At 37.5% G+C, this 19931-nt stretch overlaps 1 protein-coding gene across 5 annotated transcripts in view; it reads right to left on the bottom strand.

Moving 5' to 3' along the window:
• The window catches only part of LOC103481871 (uncharacterized), a 59760-nt gene extending 39845 nt beyond the window's left edge, over window positions 1-19915 (bottom strand). For 3 of the 5 annotated variants that reach the window (XM_081616839.1, XM_081616946.1, XM_081616908.1), the window contains exons 1-53: window positions 19837-19915; window positions 19589-19735; window positions 18820-19031; window positions 18620-18723; window positions 18113-18231; window positions 17855-18022; window positions 17180-17217; window positions 16629-16726; window positions 16210-16232; window positions 16090-16111; window positions 15964-15991; window positions 15797-15881; window positions 15549-15695; window positions 14940-15151; window positions 14741-14844; window positions 14200-14318; window positions 13943-14113; window positions 13822-13853; window positions 13258-13355; window positions 12926-12948; window positions 12805-12826; window positions 12676-12703; window positions 12508-12592; window positions 12263-12409; window positions 11009-11220; window positions 10809-10912; window positions 10305-10423; window positions 10053-10223; window positions 9940-9971; window positions 8710-8807; window positions 8364-8386; window positions 8243-8264; window positions 8114-8141; window positions 7946-8030; window positions 7698-7844; window positions 7250-7461; window positions 7050-7153; window positions 6561-6679; window positions 6303-6470; window positions 5626-5663; window positions 5075-5172; window positions 4656-4678; window positions 4536-4557; window positions 4410-4437; window positions 4243-4327; window positions 3995-4141; window positions 3386-3597; window positions 3187-3290; window positions 2666-2784; window positions 2416-2586; window positions 2294-2325; window positions 1728-1825; window positions 1395-1417 (exon numbers count right to left, since the gene is read on the bottom strand). In XM_081616839.1, the coding sequence (XP_081472965.1) occupies window positions 1395-1417; window positions 1728-1825; window positions 2294-2325; window positions 2416-2586; window positions 2666-2784; window positions 3187-3290; window positions 3386-3597; window positions 3995-4141; window positions 4243-4327; window positions 4410-4437; window positions 4536-4557; window positions 4656-4678; window positions 5075-5172; window positions 5626-5663; window positions 6303-6470; window positions 6561-6679; window positions 7050-7153; window positions 7250-7461; window positions 7698-7844; window positions 7946-8030; window positions 8114-8141; window positions 8243-8264; window positions 8364-8386; window positions 8710-8807; window positions 9940-9971; window positions 10053-10223; window positions 10305-10423; window positions 10809-10912; window positions 11009-11220; window positions 12263-12409; window positions 12508-12592; window positions 12676-12703; window positions 12805-12826; window positions 12926-12948; window positions 13258-13355; window positions 13822-13853; window positions 13943-14113; window positions 14200-14318; window positions 14741-14844; window positions 14940-15151; window positions 15549-15695; window positions 15797-15881; window positions 15964-15991; window positions 16090-16111; window positions 16210-16232; window positions 16629-16726; window positions 17180-17217; window positions 17855-18022; window positions 18113-18231; window positions 18620-18723; window positions 18820-19031; window positions 19589-19735; window positions 19837-19887 (5127 nt within the window). In that variant the 5' untranslated portion in view covers window positions 19888-19915. The remainder of the gene's footprint in view (window positions 1-1394; window positions 1418-1727; window positions 1826-2293; window positions 2326-2415; window positions 2587-2665; window positions 2785-3186; window positions 3291-3385; window positions 3598-3994; window positions 4142-4242; window positions 4328-4409; window positions 4438-4535; window positions 4558-4655; window positions 4679-5074; window positions 5173-5625; window positions 5664-6302; window positions 6471-6560; window positions 6680-7049; window positions 7154-7249; window positions 7462-7697; window positions 7845-7945; window positions 8031-8113; window positions 8142-8242; window positions 8265-8363; window positions 8387-8709; window positions 8808-9939; window positions 9972-10052; window positions 10224-10304; window positions 10424-10808; window positions 10913-11008; window positions 11221-12262; window positions 12410-12507; window positions 12593-12675; window positions 12704-12804; window positions 12827-12925; window positions 12949-13257; window positions 13356-13821; window positions 13854-13942; window positions 14114-14199; window positions 14319-14740; window positions 14845-14939; window positions 15152-15548; window positions 15696-15796; window positions 15882-15963; window positions 15992-16089; window positions 16112-16209; window positions 16233-16628; window positions 16727-17179; window positions 17218-17854; window positions 18023-18112; window positions 18232-18619; window positions 18724-18819; window positions 19032-19588; window positions 19736-19836) is intronic. The other 2 variants (XM_081616878.1, XM_081616965.1) reach the window with 2 other exon arrangements.
• Window positions 19916-19931: the final 16 nt, after the last annotated feature.

Raw genomic sequence — 19931 nt, 5'->3', positions numbered from 1 at the left:
GTCTGAACGGCGACAAGAGTTTATTTACATAATATCAAGCATAATAACATTCACAGTCTTAGTTGATTTGCATTGAAGGTTTTAAGCCCATAGACTCATTACATTACAAACATAGCAGAATCATGCTACATCCTACTATTACAAAATAGAGCAACCAACATGGGATAAGGGAGCAGAGACTCAGAAGATCATCATGAAATTATCATGGCTGATTGTACCCATGACGATAAACTTAATACCTTTTAAGAAACTCGTTCATCCTCAGTATAAATATACTTTATATGTCTCCATGAATCTATGAGCAGAAGCAACAGCGTGTAACAGCGATGAAGAGGTGATTTGGGTCAAGAAGGACGTCGTTGACCTGCTTTGTGATTCTGCTTCTGTCCAGCTGAGGGACCTCTACCGACTTATCCTGTCATTTGATATACATCCTTACATGTTTGTGCTTACTGATTTTACAGGATAAGCAACTAAAACTAACAAAATACAGAATGTTTAAACTGATTGATTATTTAGAAACACTGTCAACTTTAAAGCTTCTTAATTTCCAACAAAAAGACAAACTGTGGTGGGCCTTGGCGCAGACCGCATCTGTTCCGGCCTTAAAGGCCAAGCAATTGTCGAGAATTGTATCAAGATGTTCGTAATGTTGAGATCGATCAAAATTCTATATCAGCCAAAATAGGAATCAATGATGGGCCTGAAAACTGCAACCAGAGCACCGCTGGTTGGAACCAAAGCCAGTCTTACGGTGTTGCTCAGCAGATCAGAGCTGATCCAGGACCAGGAGGCTTTGGAGAGCAGCAGCTTCAGGCAGGTTTGGAGCCTCTGAGTCGGAGACCCTATCACAACCAGCATGGCTGCCAGATCCCAGCTGTTAAACCTGACAACTGGAGGAGAATGACAACAGACCAGATGTACAAACATGGAACCATTATCAATCAGCTGCAGTTTGAGGACAGATGATGATGATGCGACGTCTTACAGAGGCACAGGCAAATTCCTCCACAGAGAAGCTGCAGTGCCGTCCGGCCATCGTTGATCTGTCTAGGTGGATCTGAAGCTCTGTGCTGTAACACAAAATGATTCATGTTTCCTTTATTTAACATGAAATGTTTAGGGAGAAATATCAAAAGTCTTCTCACCCTACCTGTTGACTCCCATGCATATCTCTGTCTCTGTGAAACGTGCAAGACAAGTTAAGGTTAATGTAAAATATACATCATTTAAATAATGTAGATAAAGGGTAGTTATGCAGTGAGAGAAGCGTACCATTTGCCATTGTTGCATTGCACTAGGTAGAGAAAATGATTAAAATGGTTATTAATCATCAAAAACAATACATTTGTTTGAAAACACGAAATAAAATGTCCACAGTAACATATCTTTACCTGCCCACTGAATATGCTGCAGTCTGTAATAAAGTACCAAAAAATAATAAAATTAGTTAATTATTAAACAAATGAGAAATGATTTGTCAGTTGACACGGATTTACAATCATAAAGTCAATTCTTCAATGTATAATCAATAAGCTGCATTTTGGATATTGAATGTCTTTTTGTATTTAACATGGTAAAGATGTATTGCCACAGTCTTTACACCTGATCCACATTAAAAACTTTAACAGTTGGGAAAATATTAAGTGAAATGAAAGAAATGAATGTGGAGAGATATAGCACAATTATTTTCTAAAATATTTCTCTTTATATATATATAATCTCACCAAGTGGTAGTTGCTTGAATAAAGCCACTTTAGTGTATGTGATGGCTGAAGCTATGTCAGAAGTAGCTGTTGCCATGGCGTCATCCAGTCTGGTGAACCTGCAAGGCAACAATATTTTAAATTGAGTCAAACTAAACTCATTCTGTGGTCTGCAAGAATCACCAAAATCATTCATGTGTAAAAAAAAAATAATGATCAGAATAATCAGAGAGACAATGAATTTAAAGCAAACATGCTATTATCACTCTATACATTCATAAGTTTTAGTACATGTCCTTAGTTTTTTAGTAGAGTTGCCTTTAACTTTCCATTTGATGTTCTTAGATGTTATTTACACATTATCTTTTTCTAATAATGCCTTTTAAATTGATGCTGCTACCGCTATGCTCCGCATTGGACATGAAAGCTTTTCTTCGTTTATCCAAATAAAGTTACTGTTATAACCAAACATTTCAGTTTTGGTTTCATCCACATGATACCTCAAAAAACATTCCTCTTTGTCCTCCTTACCCTAATCCTAACCTACTTGGTCATATTTCTATATTGCAGGTTTGATCTGGACTCACAGTGTTTTGTAGGATGAACAGGAAAGGTTTTCCTGTTTTACAAAAGGAAGAAAATAAAAAATGAGTTACTACTTTAAACACAAAATCTTCGAAAAACCTTAATCATAATAAACTTTTCTAACCATCTTAGTAAATATGACGAGAGATGACAGGAACTCTGTGAATCTCCTTTCCTTTGGTGCTTCAGTCATGTAATCAAAGAGCATGTTGATGACAGTATCTGTGTTTTCAGGGGGCGTCAGACCAAGCAGCTCCACTCTCTGATCTGGCGTAAGGAGCTGTATGACATCCAACTATTAAGAAAAGAAAAAAAAGGTTATTTCACCTTACTTTTAAAAAGCACTGATTTGTTTTTGATAGTCTGAGCCTCACTGGTTTGAAGAGTGGGTTGAGATGGATCAGCTCACTGATGATCACAAACTCTGAGAATGGACCGAAGTTGTCGGTCAGCCACTGTGCGCTGTTGTTGAAGAAGGACAAACATCCTGGACCTGGAACAGGTCAAGAAAAAGGAGATTTGCTTGTTTTACACAAAAAAAGAGGAAAAGTGTTTATTACATTGAGCATTTACTGTTTTATAAGGAATAACATACTAAGGTTTGAGTGTTTATATGTCTGACATGAAAAGTTCTGAACAAATTTACGAGCACAAAATAAAGAGCTAAAAGACAAAGGGTTTGGATAAATAAATTAAGAAAAACAACTGAAATCTGAAGTTAACTAATGACATTGATTTGAAGGATGTTGTCGTGGAAACACTAGACAATCATAAAAGTGGCAGGATAATAGTGTTTCTCAAAACTCCTCTACGTTGTTATATTTCAGACCTACATAACATGTTTATTAAAATGTCAACATGCATGGTAAGGATCAGTGTGTTTGCAGGTTCCTACCTGCAGTGTTGTTTGTTGTCAGATAAACTGTGATGAAGTGTGTAAAGACAGACATCTGCTTTTCACGCAACATGACTGGATGAACTTCGCTCAATGTCTTCACGCTGAAAATGGAAAAGATATGTTATAATCACTGACCGTAAAAGAGATTCAAATATATTTGTAAAGGGGTTATCAAGGATTAATGTATTCATCTTACATGTACTGGTAGGTGCTGCAGTTCAGTGAATTGGTGGCGACACATGAGAGGAAGTTGCCAGAAACAGCTGGCAGGAACGGACGAAGGCGGCGGCCGAACCACATCTGGACGAAGGCGGGATCGTTGAGGACGGTCATGTTGACGACATCCAGCCGGAGTTCTCGTATGGAGTCCAAGATCATGGATACAGAAGGATGGTCAGGACGGAGCGTCTGCAAAAAGAAATGATCCTTGTTACATTTTTAGTTAAAATAAGATCTTGAAGGAGATCAAACAAGGGAGATTGATGAATTTAGGCGGTTCAACAAAGAATTGGTCTTAGGTGTGTTTACATATGTCCATCTGGGTTATTGCACTTTTTATTTAAATAAATGTTCATCCCAAATATATATATTTTTTGCCATAATGCAGGTGGGAAATGTATGTAAATGACAATAGTCAATCCACCATTAATAACTTCACAACTTTATTGCTATATTTAGCCTCTTTCAGAAAAAACAGGAAAAATTGGGCCAAAATCAGAATCGGTAGGTCAGGTTTTTAAATATCAGCGATGGGCCTGAAAACTGAACCGGAGCACCGCTGGTTGGAACCAAAAGCCAGTCTTACAGTGTTGTTCAGCAGATCCAGAGCTTGATCCAGGACCAGGGAGGCTTTGGAGAGCAGCAGCTTCCAGGCAGGTTTGGAGCCTCTTGAGTTGGAGACCCTATCACAACCCAACATGGCTGCCAGATCCCCAGCTGTTAAACCTGACAACTGGAGAGGAGAATGACAACAGACCAGATGTTGAACCAAACATGGAACCATTTTCCTTCAGCTGCAGTTTGAGGACAGATGATGATGATGCAACGTCTTACAGAGGCACAGGCAAATTCCTCCACAGAGAAGCTGCAGTGCCGTCCGGCCATCGTTGATCTGTCTAGGTGGATCTGAAGCTCTGTGCTGTAACATAAAATGATTCATGTTTCCCTTATTTAACATAAATGATTAGGGAGAAATATCAAAAAGTCTTTCTCAACCCTACCTGTTGACTCCCATGCATATCTCTGTCTCTGTGAAAACGTGCAAGTCAAGTTAAAGTAATGTAAAAATAATACATCATTTAAAATAAAGTAGATAAAGGGTAGTTATGCAGTGAGAGGAAGCGTACCATTTGCCATTGTTGCATTGCACTAAGTAGAGAAAATGATTACAATGGTTATTAATCTTCAAAAAACAGATCTGTTTGAAAAATAATAAATAAAAAAATTATTCAATAATATATCTTTACCTGCCCACTGTATATACTGCAGTCTGTAATAAAAGCACAAAAAGACCCAATTAGTTAAGAACTCCTCTTATTAATAAGAAATGAATAATCAATTGACATGAATGTACAATCATAAAGTGATTCCTTGATTTCTTTTGCCATAACCAGCAATCAATAAAGTTGCATTTGAATATTACATGCTCTTTGTATCTAACATTGTATTGAAATTGAAGGAAATGATCTTAGTGTTATCAACTTTACATGTAATTAAAGTCATTACCGTTGTTGGAAAATGTTAAATAAGGAGAATGAAATAAAAGAAGAAGAAAACATTGGGAAAATATTTTACATAACTTTTGATGCAAAACATTTATATTCAAAATATGTTTCTGTTTCTCTCTCTCTCTCTCTTTTTATTTTTTTAAAAATAAAAATCTCACCAAGTGGTAGTTGTTTCAATAAAGCCACTTTAGTGTATGCGATGGCTGAAGTTACTTCAGAAGAAGCTGTTGCCATGGCGCCGTCCAGTCTGTTGAACCTGCAAAGCAAAAATATTTTTAATTCAGTAAATTAAACTTGCTTTGTGATTGGCTAGAATTGCTAAAATGATCCATTTGTGGCAAACACCAAAATAACCAGAACAATCAGAGAAAATTAGGAGATAAAAATGGATTACAATCCTCAAATTCAGTAATTTGCATACAGTATATTCCATTAGTATTTTTGGTAGAACTGCCTTTTAAACTGTGATTTCATAATAATTTGATGGAACAAAGAAAAGTTTGAAGGCCTTTTATCAAAATGCTACAAATATTGTTCCACCCAAACGCTTTAGCATTAGCTTCATCCACAGGAAGTGCCTCAAAAATATTTGTCACCGACACTGACTTTAATTACAAAAACAAATCTGCATTTTTGTGTCACTTTTAAAGTCATAGCTTCTTCCTCACAGAGTGGTCAGCCCATGTATACACATTTCATATAAACTCACAGTGTTTTGTAGGATGGGCAGGAAAGGAAAAGACTTCCCTGTAGGACAAGAGGAAAAAGAGGAAAATAAGTTACTTCCTTAAAGTTACAGTATTATGTACTTTTTAGGCACATAGCATAATTTTATAGCACATTTAAGTAACTTTGTTACCTTCGGTTCTTATAATAATGCTAAATATGTCAAATATGACTTAGACATTTGACTTTATAATTGAGCTCCTTGAATTTGGACCTCTTTCTCTTCAAAAACTCCTGCTGTTTCAGAAACACTGCCTTCAGGAATTCATCATGACTTTGCTCCTCTATTAACAAGGTTTTCATCAGCGGTTTACTGAGAAGTGGTTCAAATAATGAGCAGATGTTCAGTTCCACCAGGGGTTTGCTAATTGCTGCTGGCTAGTCTGAAGGAGCTGAGTGGGGGGAAAAAATGCAGTTCAGTGGAGGAGCTTTGTTCTTGAAGGCGGAGCTAGCTCCACCCAGGCATTTTGCACAGATGAATGGTTGCCATGGGAGATTAAAGGATTTCTCAAACATGCATGACAGAATCGAAGCAGCACACCAGGCATGTTTGTGATGAGGAAATAAGTTCATAACATGATTTAAAGCTCAAAAAAGTTGAACTTACATAATAAACAAAAATCTGCAAAACCACTTAATCATAATAGATTTTTTTTTTACCGTCTCGGTGAATCTCATGAGGGATGACAGGAACCCTATGAAACTGCTCCCTGGTGCTTTGATCATGTAATCAAAGAGAGTATTGATGACAATATCTGTGTTTTCAGGAAGCATCAGTCTCAGCAGCTCTGCAATCTGATCCTGTGTGAGGAGCTGTAAGGCCTCCAGCTAAAGAAAAAGAATAAAGTTGTTTGAGACAATTGTCACTTTGACCTTTTATTTCAAAATGCTGATTGCTTTAGACAGTCTGAGCCTCACTGGGTTGAAGAGTCGGTTGAGACGGATCAGCTCACTGATGAGCACAAACTCTGAGAATGGACCGAAGTTGTCGGTCAGCCACTGTGCGCTGTTGTTGAAGGAGGACAAACATCCTGGATCTGGAAAAGGACATGAAAATGGATATTTGTGCAAAGTATTTATTGCTTCAAATACTATTCACAAAATTTATAATTAAATCCTAAAGTTTGTGTGTTTATTTATCTAACATTGAAAGAAAGTTTAAAAAATGGCAAACCACAAAATAATGAGCTAAACAACACAAAGCTTGGGGGGTCAAAACAGCCGACATGTGCAGTTAGTAGGTGACATTGAGTTGAAGGATGAGGAAGATTAGTTGTTTTGGAAACACCAGACAATCACTATATAAGTGAAGAGACTTAATGATTCTCAAAATTCCTTTTCTTACATAATATGTTTATTAAAATGTCAACATGCAAGGTAAGGATCAGTGTGTTTGCAGGTTCCTACCTGCAGTGTTGTTTGTTGTCAGATAAACTGTGATGAAGTGTGTAAAGACAGACATCTGCTTTTCACGCAACATGTGTGACTGAACTTCGCTCAATGTCTTCACGCTGAAAATGGAAAAGATATTTTATTATCGCAGATTGTAAAAGAGATTCAAATATATTTGTAAAGTGGTTATAAAGGATTAATGTATCCATGCTTACATGTACTGGTAGGTGCTGCAGTTCAGTGATTTGGAGGAGAGACATGAGAGGAAGTCCTCGGAAACAGCTGGCAGGAACGGACGAAGGCGGCGGCCGAACCACATCTGGACAAAGGCGGGATCGTTGAGGACGGCCATGTTGACGACATCCAGCCGGAGTTCTCGTATGGAGTCCAGGATCATGGAGGCAGAAGGATGGTCAGCACGGAGCGTCTGCAACAGGAAATGATCCTTGTTACATTTTTAGCTAAAAAAGATCTTGTGTGTAAATGACAATAGTCAATCCACCATTAATAACTTCACAACTTATTGCTATATGTTGCATCTTTCAGAAAAAACTGGAAAAATTGAGCCAAAATCAGAATCGGCAGGTCAGGTTTTTAAATATCAGTGAACGGCCTGAAAACTGAACCGGAGCACCGCTGGTTGGAACCAAAAGCCAGTCTTACAGTGTTGCTCAGCAGATCCAGAGCTTGATCCAGGACCAGGGAGGCTTTGGAGAGCAGCAGCTTCCAGGCAGGTTTGGAGCCTCTTGAGTCGGAGACCCTATCACAACCCAACATGGCTGCCAGATCCCCAGCTGTTAAACCTGACAACTGGAGAGGAGAATGACAACAGACCAGATGTTGAACCAAACATGGAACCATTTTCCTTCAGCTGCAGTTTGAGGACAGATGATGATGATGCAACGTCTTACAGAGGCACAGGCAAATTCCTCCACAGAGAAGCTGCAGTGCCGTCCGGCCATCGTTGATCTGTCTAGGTGGATCTGAAGCTCTGTGCTGTAACACAAAATGATTCATGTTTCCTTAATTTAACATAAAATGATTAGGGAGAAATATCAAAAAGTTTTTCTCAACCCTACCTGTTGACTCCCATGCATATCTCTGTCTCTGTGAAAACGTGCAAGACAAGTTAAGGTATTAATGTAAAAATAATACATCATTTAAAATAAAGTAGATAAAGGGTAGTTATGCAGTGAGAGGAAGCGTACCATTTGCCATTGTTACATTGCACTAGGTAGAGAAAATGATTAAAATGGTTATTAATCTTCAAAAAACAAATACATTTGTTTGAAAAAAATAAAATAAATGTACACAGTAACATATCTTTACCTGCCCACTGTATATGCTGCAGTCTGTAATAAAAGTACCAAAAAAAGAGAAATCTAATTAGTTAATTATTAAACAAATGAGAAATGATTTGTCAGTTGACACGGATTTACAATCATAAAGTCAATTCTTCAACGTATAATCAATAAGCTACATTTTGGATATTGAATGTCCTTTTGTATTTAACATGGTAAAGATGTATTGCCACAGTCTTTACACCTGATCCACATTAAAAATTTAACAGTTGGGAAAATGTTAAGTGAAATGAAAGACATGAATGTGGAGAGATTTAACACAATTATATTCTAAAAATGTTTCTCTTTTTAATATATATAAATAAAAATCTCACCAAGTGGTAGTTGATTGAATAAAGCCACTTTAGTGTATGTGATGGCTGAAGCTATGTCAGAAGTAGCTGTTGCCATGGCGTCGTCCAGTCTGGTGAACCTGCAAGGTAACAATATTTTACATTTAGTCAAACTAAACTCGTTCTGTTGTCGGTCATCGATGTGAGGCAAACACCAGAATACATCAGAGAGATGATTTTAAAAAAGCTTCATTACTTTATTTAAATTGAGAAGTTTATATATATTTGATAGGTTCCCCTTGCAAATGTACGACATTTGCTCCAAAACTTTTATTTACTTTCCGTCTGACGTCCTTAAATGTTGTTTCAATATCTCCAAATTTCTCATTATGACTTTTAATTTGCTGCCATTGTCATACTCCACATTTAGGATGACCTTCTTAGAGTTGCAAGGCTCTCTTCCTTTATCCAAATATTTCAAATCTCGCTACACTCAAAGTTTCATCCAAAGGAAATGTCTGGGAAAAAATGTTAGCCTTTGTCTCTGACTGTATTTACAACAGGAATTCACCTTTGTTTTTTTGCTTAGTTTTGGCTTCTTCTTCAGAGGGTGGTCAGTCCGTGTTGGTTCAGGACTCAAATCAGTAGCTGCATTTCCATTGACCGTATAATTGCACAACTTGACATTTTGAAAATGGATTTGCTTAATGAAAGCATGACAATTAATTTTTTTTTCAAAAACTCTTGTTTTTAAAATCTGGTGCTAGTTTGCGGTGGTTCTATGACTGTATTGAAATGGATGTATTTCACAAAGCTGCAGTGGAAACACTTTTTTTGCATCACAAGAGTCATGATCAGTAACTGGATATTCTGCTGGCGGAAACCATGAAAAAGAGGACAGCAGGAAGTAGATGGAGGATCATGACTTGTTGTGTGAACAAACTTATTCACGTGTGATTTCAATTGCATTTCTTATTTCATGGAAAAAAAAAATTGTGAAATTGTGTTTTTCACATTATCCTATATCAACAAAGTTTTGCACACATTTGTAATGAAAATGCGGCTTATGAGCTCAACGGACACTCATTGAAAAGGAAAAAAATGCTCTTAAAGACGACTCTGAAGTTCTTTTTTACTCTATGGTGCGACATAATTATGCTCATCTTTCCTAGGCACACACTAGTTTCCTAGGAACTACCAACACTTCAATCTCATTTGGCATTTCTGGCTACAACTTTAATTGTGTATATTGCAGGTTTGATCTGAACTCACAGTGTTTTGTAGGATGAGCAGGAAAGGTTCAACTGTTGGAGACAAACAAGAAGATGACAAATGAGCTACGACCTTAAAAACAAAAGTCCTGAATCATAACAGACTTTTCTTACCGTCTCGGAAAACATGACCAGAGATGACAGGAACTCTGTGAATCTCCTTTCCTTTGGTGCTTCGGTCATGTAATCAAAGAGCGTGTTGATGACAGCGTCTGTGTTCTCAAGAAGAGTCAGTCCAAGTAGCTCCGCAGTCTGATGTGGCGTAAGAAGCTGTAAGGACTCGAACTACAAAAAACAAAAAAAAGAAAGTTACTTGGCTTTATTTTTTTAAAAGCACTGATTTGTTTTTAATAGTCTGAGCCTCACTGGGTTGAAGAGTCGGTTGAGATGGATCAGCTCACTGATGAGCACAAACTCTGAGAATGGACCGAAGTTGTCGGTCAGCCACTGTGCGCTGTTGTTGAAGGAGGACAAGCATCCTGGACCTTGAACAGGTCAAGAAAATGGAGATTTGTGCAAAGTATTTATTGCTTTGAATACTATTCACAAAATTTATAATTAAATCCTAAAGTTTGTGTGTTTATTTATCTAACATTGAAAGAAAGTTTAAAAAATGGCAAACCACAAAATAATGAGCTAAACAACACAAAGCTTGGGGGGACAAAACAGCCGACGTGCAGTTAATAGGTGACATTGAGTTGAAGGATGAGGAAGATTAGTTGTTTTAGAAACATCAGACAATCACTATATAAGTGAAGAGACTTAATGATTCTCAAAATTCCTTTTCTTTGTTATATTTCAGACCTACATAATATGTTTATTAAAATGTCAACATGCAAGGTAAGGATCAGTGTGTTTGCAGGTTCCTACCTGCAGTGTTGTTTGTTGTCAGATAAACTGTGATGAAGTGTGTAAAGACAGACATCTGCTTTTCACGCAACATGTGTGACTGAACTTCGCTCAATGTCTTCACGCTGAAAATGGAAAAGATATTTTATTATCACAGATTGTAAAAGAGATTCAAATATATTTGTAAAGTGGTTATAAAGGATTAATGTATCCATGCTTACATGTACTGGTAGGTGCTGCAGTTCAGTGATTTGGAGGAGAGACATGAGAGGAAGTCCTCAGAAACAGCTGGCAGGAACGGACGAAGGCGGCGGCCGAACCACATCTGGACAAAGGCGGGATCGTTGAGGACGGCCATGTTGACGACATCCAGCCGGAGTTCTCGTATGGAGTCCAGGATCATGGAGGCAGAAGGATGGTCAGCACGGAGCGTCTGCAACAGGAAATTATCCTTGTTACATTTTTAGCTAAAAAAGATCTTGATGTAGATCAAATAAAGCCAAATGATGAGTTTAGGTGAATTGGTTTAAGGGTGTTTAGATCTAGCCATCCGACCTATTGCACTTTTTAACCTTTGTTTGAACGGCGACAAGAGTTTATTTTACATAATATCAAGCATAATAACATTCATAGTCTTAGCTGATTTGCATTGAAGGTTTTAAGCCCATAGACTCATTACATTACAAACATAGCAGAATCATGCTACATCCTACTATTACACAATAGAGCAACCAAACATGGGATAAGGGAGCAGAGACTCAGAAGAATCATCATGAAATTATCACGGCTGATTGTACCCATGACAATAAACTTAATACCTTTTAAGAAACTCGTTCATCCTCAGTTTAAAAATACATTTTCAGTCTCCATGAATCTATGAGCAGAAAGCAACAGCGTGTAACAGCGATAAAGAGGGTGATTTGGGTCAAGAAGGACATCGTTGACCTGCTTTGTGATTCTGCTTCTGTCCAGCTGGGGGAGCTCTACCGGACTTATCCCTGTCATTTTGATATACATCCTTACAAGTTTGTGCTTATTGTTTTACAGGATAAGCAACTAAAACTAACAAAATACAGAAAATGTTAAAACTGATTGATTTTAGAAACACTGTGGGTGGTTCAACAAAGAATTGGTCTTAAGTGAGTTTAACTATTTCCATCTGGGTTATTGGACTTTTTATTAAATAAATGTTCATCCCAAATATATATATTATATATATATATATATATATATATTTTTTTTTTTTTTATTACTTTTTTTTTTTTGCCATAGTGCAGGTGGGAAATGTGTGTAAATGACAATAGTCAATCCACCATTAATAACTTCACAACTTTATTGCTACATGTAGCATCTTTCAGAAAAAACAGGAAAAATTTAGCCAAAATCAGAATCGGCAGGTCAGGTTTTTAAATATCACTGAACGACCTGAAAACTGAACCGGAGCACCGCTGGTAGGAACCAAAAGCTAGTCTTACAGTGTTGCTCAGCAGATCCAGAGCTTGATCCAGGACCAGGGAGGCTTTGGAGAGCAGCAGCTTCCAGGCAGGTTTGGAGCCTCTTGAGTCGGAGACCCTATCACAACCCAACATGGCTGCCAGATCCCCAGCTGTTAAACCTGACAACTGGAGAGGAGAATGACAACAGACCAGATGTTGTACCAAACATGGAACCATTTTCAATCAGCTGCAGTTTGAGGACAGATGATGATGCGACGTCTTACAGAGGCACAGGCAAATTCCTCCACAGAGAAGCTGCAGTGCCGTCCGGCCATCGTTGATCTGTCTAGGTGGATCTGAAGCTCTGTGCTGTAACACAAAATGATTCATGTTTCCTTAATTTAACATAAAATGTTTAGGGAGAAATATCAAAAAGTCTTTCTCAACCCTACCTGTTGACTCCCATGCATATCTCTGTCTCTGTGAAAACGTGCAAGACAAGTTAAGGTATTAATGTAAAAATAATACATCATTTTAAATAATGTAGATAAAGGGTAGTTATGCAGTGAGAGGAAGCGTACCATTTGCCATTGTTGCATTGCACTAGGTAGAGAAAATGATTGAAATGGTTATTAATCATCAAAAAACAAATACATTTGTTTGAAAACACGAAATAAAATGTCCACAGTAACATATCTTTACCTGCCCACTGTATATGCTGCAGTCTGTAATAAAAGTACCAAAAAATAAATAAAATTAGTTAATTATTCAACAAATGAGAAATGATTTGTCAGTTGACACAAATTTACAATCATAAAGTCAATTCTGCAATGTATAATCAATAAGCTGCCTTTTGGATATTGAATGTCTTTTTGTATTTAACATGGTAAAGATGTATTGCCACAGTCTTTACACCTGATCCACATTAAAAACTTTAACAGTTGGGGAAATGTTAAGTGAAATGAAAGAAATGAATGTGGAGAGATTTAAACACAATTTGTATTCTAAAAATGTTTATATATATATAATCTCACCAAGTGGTAGTTGCTTGAATAAAGCCACTTTAGTGTATGTGATGGCTGAAGCTATGTCAGAAGTAGCTGTTGTCATGGCGTCATCCAGTCTGGTGAACCTGCAAGGCAACAATATTTTAAATTGAGTCAAACTAAACTCATTCTGTGGTCTGCAAGAATCACCAAAATCATTGATGTGTAAAAAAAATAATGATCAGAATAATCAGAGAGAAAATGAATTTAAAGCAAACATGCTATTATCACTCTATACATTCATAAGTTTTAGTACATGTCCTTAGTTTTTTAGTAGAGTTGCCTTTAACTTTCCATTTGATGTTCTTAGATGTTATTTACACATTATCTTTTTCTAATAATGCCTTTTAAATTGATGCTGCTACCGCTATGCTCCGCATTGGACATGAAAGCTTTTCTTCGTTTATCCAAATAAAGTTACTGTTACAACCAAACATTTCAGTTTTGGTTTCATCCACATGATACCTCAAAAAACATTCCTCTTTGTCCTCCTTACCCTAATCCTAACCTACTTGGTCATATTTCTATATTTCAGGTTTGATCTGGACTCACAGTGTTTTGTAGGATGAACAGGAAAGGTTTTCCTGTTTTACAAAAGGAAGAAAATAAAAATGAGTTACTACTTTAAACACAAAATCTTCGAAAAACCTTAATCATAATAAACTTTTCTAACCATCTTAGTAAATATGACGAGAGATGACAGGAACTCTGTGAATCTCCTTTCCTTTGGTGCTTCAGTCATGTAATCAAAGAGCGTGTTGATGACAGTATCTGTGTTTTCAGGGGGCGTCAGACCAAGCAGCTCCACTCTCTGATCTGGCGTGAGGAGCTGTATGACATCCAACTATTAAGAAAATAAAATAAAAAAAAAAGGTTATTTTGCCTTACTTTTAAAAAGCACTGATTTGTTTTTGACAGTCTGAGCCTCACTGGTTTAAAGAGTGGGTTGAGATGGATCAGCTCACTGATGATCACAAACTCTGAGAATGGACCGAAGTTGTCGGTCAGCCACTGTGCACTGTTGTTGAAGAAGGACAAACATCCTGGACCTGGAACAGGTCAAGAAAAAGGAGATTTGCTTGTTTTACACAAAAAAAGAGGAAAAGTGTTTATTACATTGAGCATTTACTGTTTTATAAGGAATAACATATTTATATGTCTGACATGAAAAGTTCTGAACAAATTTACCATGTTCTGAACAAATTTACGAGCACAAATTTACGAGCACAAAATAAAGAGCTAAAAGACAAAGGGTTTGGATAAATAAATTAAGAAAAACAACTGAAATCTGAAGTTAACTAATGACATTGATTTGAAGGATGTTGTCGTGGAAACACTAGACAATCATAAAAGTGGCGGGATAATAGTGTTTCTCAAAACTCCTCTACGTTGTTATATTTCAGACCTACATAATATGTTTATTAAAATGTCAACATGCATGGTAAGGATCAGTGTGTTTGCAGGTTCCTACCTGCAGTGTTGTTTGTTGTCAGATAAACTGTGATGAAGTGTGTAAAGACAGACATCTGCTTTTCACGCAACATGACTGGATGAACTTCGCTCAATGTCTTCACGCTGAAAATGGAAAAGATATGTTATAATCACTGACCGTAAAAGAGATTCAAATATATTTGTAAAGGGGTTATCAAGGATTAATGTATTCATCTTACATGTACTGGTAGGTGCTGCAGTCCAGTGATTCGGTGGCAACACATGAGAGGAAGTTGCCAGAAACAGCTGGCAGGAACGGACGAAGGCGGCGGCCGAACCACATCTGGACGAAGGCGGGATCGTTGAGGACGGTCATGTTGACGACATCCAGCCGGAGTTCTCGTATGGAGTCCAAGATCATGGATACAGAAGGATGGTCAGGACGGAGCGTCTGCAAAAAGAAATGATCCTTGTTACATTTTTAGTTAAAATAAGATCTTGAAGGAGATCAAACAAGGGAGATTGATGAATTTAGGCGGTTCAACAAAGAATTGGTCTTAGGTGTGTTTACATATGTCCATCTGGGTTATTGCACTTTTTATTTAAATAAATGTTCATCCCAAATATATATATTTTTTGCCATAATGCAGGTGGGAAATGTATATAAATGACAATAGTCAATCCACCATTAATAACTTCACAACTTTATTGTTATATTTAGCCTCTTTCAGAAAAAACAGGAAAAATTGGGCCAAAATCAGAATCGGCAGGTCAGGTTTTTAAATATCAGCGATGGGCCTGAAAACTGAACCGGAGCACCGCTGGTTGGAACCAAAAGCCAGTCTTACAGTGTTGCTCAGCAGATCCAGAGCTTGATCCAGGACCAGGGAGGCTTTGGAGAGCAGCAGCTTCCAGGCAGGTTTGGAGCCTCTTGAGTCGGAGACCCTATCACAACCCAACATGGCTGCCAGATCCCCAGCTGTTAAACCTGACAACTGGAGAGGAGAATGACAACAGACCAGATGTTGAACCAAACATGGAACCATTTTCCTTCAGCTGCAGTTTGAGGACAGATGATGATGATGCAACGTCTTACAGAGGCACAGGCAAATTCCTCCACAGAGAAGCTGCAGTGCCGTCCGGCCATCGTTGATCTGTCTAGGTGGATCTGAAGCTCTGTGCTGTAACACAAAATGATTCATGTTTCCCTTATTTAACATAAATGATTAGGGAGAAATATCAAAAAGTCTTTCTCAACCCTACCTGTTGACTCCCATGCATATCTCTGTCTCTGTGAAAACGTGCAAGACAAGTTAAAGTAATGTAAAAATAATACATCATTTTAAATAAAGTAGATAAAGGGTAGTTATGCAGTGAGAGGAAGCGTACCATTTGCCATTGTTGCATTGCACTAAGTAGAGAAAATGATTACAATAGTTATTAATCTTCAAAAAACAGATTTGTTTGAAAAATAATAAATAAAAAAATTATTCAATAATATATCTTTACCTGCCCACTGTATATACTGCAGTCTGTAATAAAAGCACAAAAAGACCCAATTAGTTAAGAACTCCTCTTAGTTATTAATAAGAAATGAATAATCAATTGACATGAATGTACAATCATAAAGTGATTCCTTGATTTCTTTTGCCATAACCAGCAATCAATAAAGTTGCATTTGAATATTACATGCTCTTTGTATCTAACATTGTATTGAAATTGAAGGAAATGATCTTAGTGTTATCAACTTTACATGTAATTAAAGTCATTACCGTTGTTGGAAAATGTTAAATAAGGAGAATAAAATAAAAGAAGAAGAAAACATTGGGAAAATATTTTACATAACTTTTGATGCAAAACATTTATATTCAAAATATGTTTCTGTTTCTCTCTCTCTCTTTTTATTTTTAAAAAAATAAAAATCTCACCTAGTGGTAGTTGTTTCAATAAAGCCACTTTAGTGTATGCGATGGCTGAAGTTACTTCAGAAGAAGCTGTTGCCATGGCGCCGTCCAGTCTGTTGAACCTGCAAAGCAAAAATATTTTTAATTCAGTAAATTAAACTTGCTTTGTGATTGGCTACAATTGCTAAAATGATCCATTTGTGGCAAACACCAAAATAACCAGAACAATCAGAGAGAATTAGGAGATAAAAATGGATTACAATCCTCAAATTCAATAATTTGCATACAGTATATTCCATTAGTATTTTTGGTAGAACTGCCTTTTAAACTGTGATTTCATAATAATTTGATGGAACAAAGAAAAGTTTGAAGGCCTTTTATCAAAATGCTACAAATATTGTTCCACCCAAACGCTTTAGCATTAGCTTCATCCACAGGAAGTGCCTCAAAAATATTTGTCACCGACACTGACTTTAATTACAAAAACAAATCTGCATTTTTGTGTCACTTTTAAAGTCATAGCTTCTTCCTCACAGAGTGGTCAGCCCATGTATACACATTTCACATAAACTCACAGTGTTTTGTAGGATTGGCAGGAAAGGAAAAGACTTCCCTGTAGGACAAGAGGAAAAAGAGGAAAATAAGTTACTTCCTTAAAGTTACAGTATTATGTAATTTTGAGGCACATAGCATAATTTTATAGCACATTTAAGTAACTTTGTTACCTTCGGTTCTTATAATAATGCTAAATATGTCAAATATGACAGACATTTGACTTTATAATTGAGCTCCTTGAATTTGGACCTCTTTCTCTTCAAAAACTCCTGCTGTTTCAGAAACACTGCCTTCAGGAATTCATCATGACTTTGCTCCTCTATTAACAAGGTTTTCATCAGCGGTTTACTGAGAAGTGGTTCAAATAATGAGCAGATGTTCAGTTCCACCAGGGGTTTGCTAATTGCTGCTGGCTAGTCTGAAGGAGCTGAGTGGGGGGGGGAAATGCAGCTCAGAGGAGGAGCTTTGTTCTTGAAGGCGGAGCTAGCTCCACCCAGGCATTTTGCACAGATGAATGGTTGCCATGGGAGATTAAAGGATTTCTCAAACATGCATGACAGAATCGAAGCAGCACACCAGGCATGTTTGTGATGAGGAAATAAGTTCATAACATGATTTAAAGCTCAAAAAAGTTGAACTTACATAATAAACAAAAATCTACAAAACCACTTAATCATAATAGATTTTTTTTTTACCGTCTCGGTGAATCTCATGAGGGATGACAGGAACCCTATGAAACTGCTGCCTGGTGCTTTGATCATGTAATCAAAGAGAGTATTGATGACAATATCTGTGTTTTCAGGAAGCATCAGTCTCAGCAGCTCTGCAATCTGATCCTGTGTGAGGAGCTGTAAGGCCTCCAGCTAAAGAAAAAGAATAAAGTTGTTTGAGACAATTGTCACTTTGACCTTTTATTTCAAAATGCTGATTGCTTTAGACAGTCTGAGCCTCACTGGGTTGAAGAGTCGGTTGAGACGGATCAGCTCACTGATGAGCACAAACTCTGAGAATGGACCGAAGTTGTCGGTCAGCCACTGTGCGCTGTTGTTGAAGGAGGACAAACATCCTGGATCTGGAAAAGGACATGAAAATGGATATTTGTGCACAGTATTTATTGCTTCAAATACTATGCACAAAATTTAAAAAATAAATCCTAAAGTTTGTGTGTTTATTTATCTAATATTGAAAGAAAATTTTAAAAATGGCTAACCACAAAATAATGAGCTAAACAACAAAAAGATTGGGGAAATAAATCAGCTGACATGTGCAGTTAACAGGTGACATTGAGTTGAAGGATGTGGAAGATAAGTTGTCTTGGAAACAAAAGACAATCACTATACAAGTGAAGAGACTTAATGATTCTCAAAACTCCTTTACTTTGTTATATTTCAAATTTACATAACATGTTTATTAAAATGTCAACATGCATGGTAAGGATCAGTGTGTTTGCAGGTTCCTACCTGCAGTGTTGTTTGTTGTCAGATAAACTGTGATGAAGTGTGTAAAGACAGACATCTGCTTTTCACGCAACATGTGTGACTGAACTTCGCTCAATGTCTTCACGCTGAAAATGGAAAAGATATTTTATTATCACAGATTGTAAAAGAGATTCAAATATATTTGTAAAGTGGTTATAAAGGATTAATGTATCCATGCTTACATGTACTGGTAGGTGCTGCAGTTCAGTGATTTGGAGGAGAGACATGAGAGGAAGTCCTCGGAAACAGCTGGCAGGAACGGACGAAGGCGGCGCCCGAACCACATCTGGACAAAGGCGGGATCGTTGAGGACGGCCATGTTGACGACATCCAGCCGGAGTTCTCGTATGGAGTCCAGGATCATGGAGGCAGAAGGATGGTCAGCACGGAGCGTCTGCAACAGGAAATGATCCTTGTTACATTTTTAGCTAAAAAATGGTCTTGATGGAGATCAAACAAGGGAGATCGATGAATTTAGGTGGTTCAACAAAGAATTGGTCTTAGGTGTATTTAAATATTTCCATCTGGGTTATTGCACTTTTATTAAAATAAATCCATCCATCCATCCATTTTCTTGCACCCTTGTCCCTCAGTGGGGTCGGGAGAGTTGCTGGTGCCTATCTCCAGCTAACGTTCCAGGCGAGAGGCGGGGTCACCCTGCACAGGTCGCCAGTCTGTCGCAGTATTAAAATAAATATTCATCCCAAATATATATATATATATATATATATTTTTTTTTTTTGCAATATTTCAAGGGGGAAATGTATGTAAATGACAATAGTCAATCCATTATTAGTAACTTCACAACTTTATTGCTATTTTTAGCATCTTTCAGAAAAAACAGGGAAATTGAGCCAAAATCAGAATCGGCAGGTCAGGTTTTTAAATGTCAGTGAACGGCCTGAAAACTGAACCGGAGCACCGCTGGTTGGAACCAAAAGCCAGTCTTACGGTGTTGCTCAGCAGTTCCAGAGCTTGATCCAGGACCAGGGAGGCTTTGGAGAGCAGCAGCTTCCAGGCAGGTTTGGAGCCTCTTGAGTTGGAGACCCTATTACAACCCAACATGGCTGCCAGATCCCCAGCTGTTAAACCTGACAACTGGAGAGGAGAATGACAACAGACCAGATGTTGAACCAAACATGGAACCATTTTCAATCAGCTGCAGTTTGAGGACAGATGATGATGATGCAACGTCTTACAGAGGCACAGGCAAATTCCTCCACAGAGAAGCTGCAGTGCCGTCCGGCCATCGTTGATCTGTTTAGGTGGATCTGAAGCTCTGTGCTGTAACACA

This window comes from Poecilia reticulata, chromosome 1 (genome assembly GCF_904066995.2).
Source record: "Poecilia reticulata chromosome 1, P_reticulata-male-v2, whole genome shotgun sequence".
Classification (NCBI taxonomy): domain Eukaryota; kingdom Metazoa; phylum Chordata; class Actinopteri; order Cyprinodontiformes; family Poeciliidae; genus Poecilia; species Poecilia reticulata.
The sequence above is the reverse complement of the archived record's forward strand: the minus strand, read 5'-3'. Positions and strand labels throughout refer to the sequence as shown.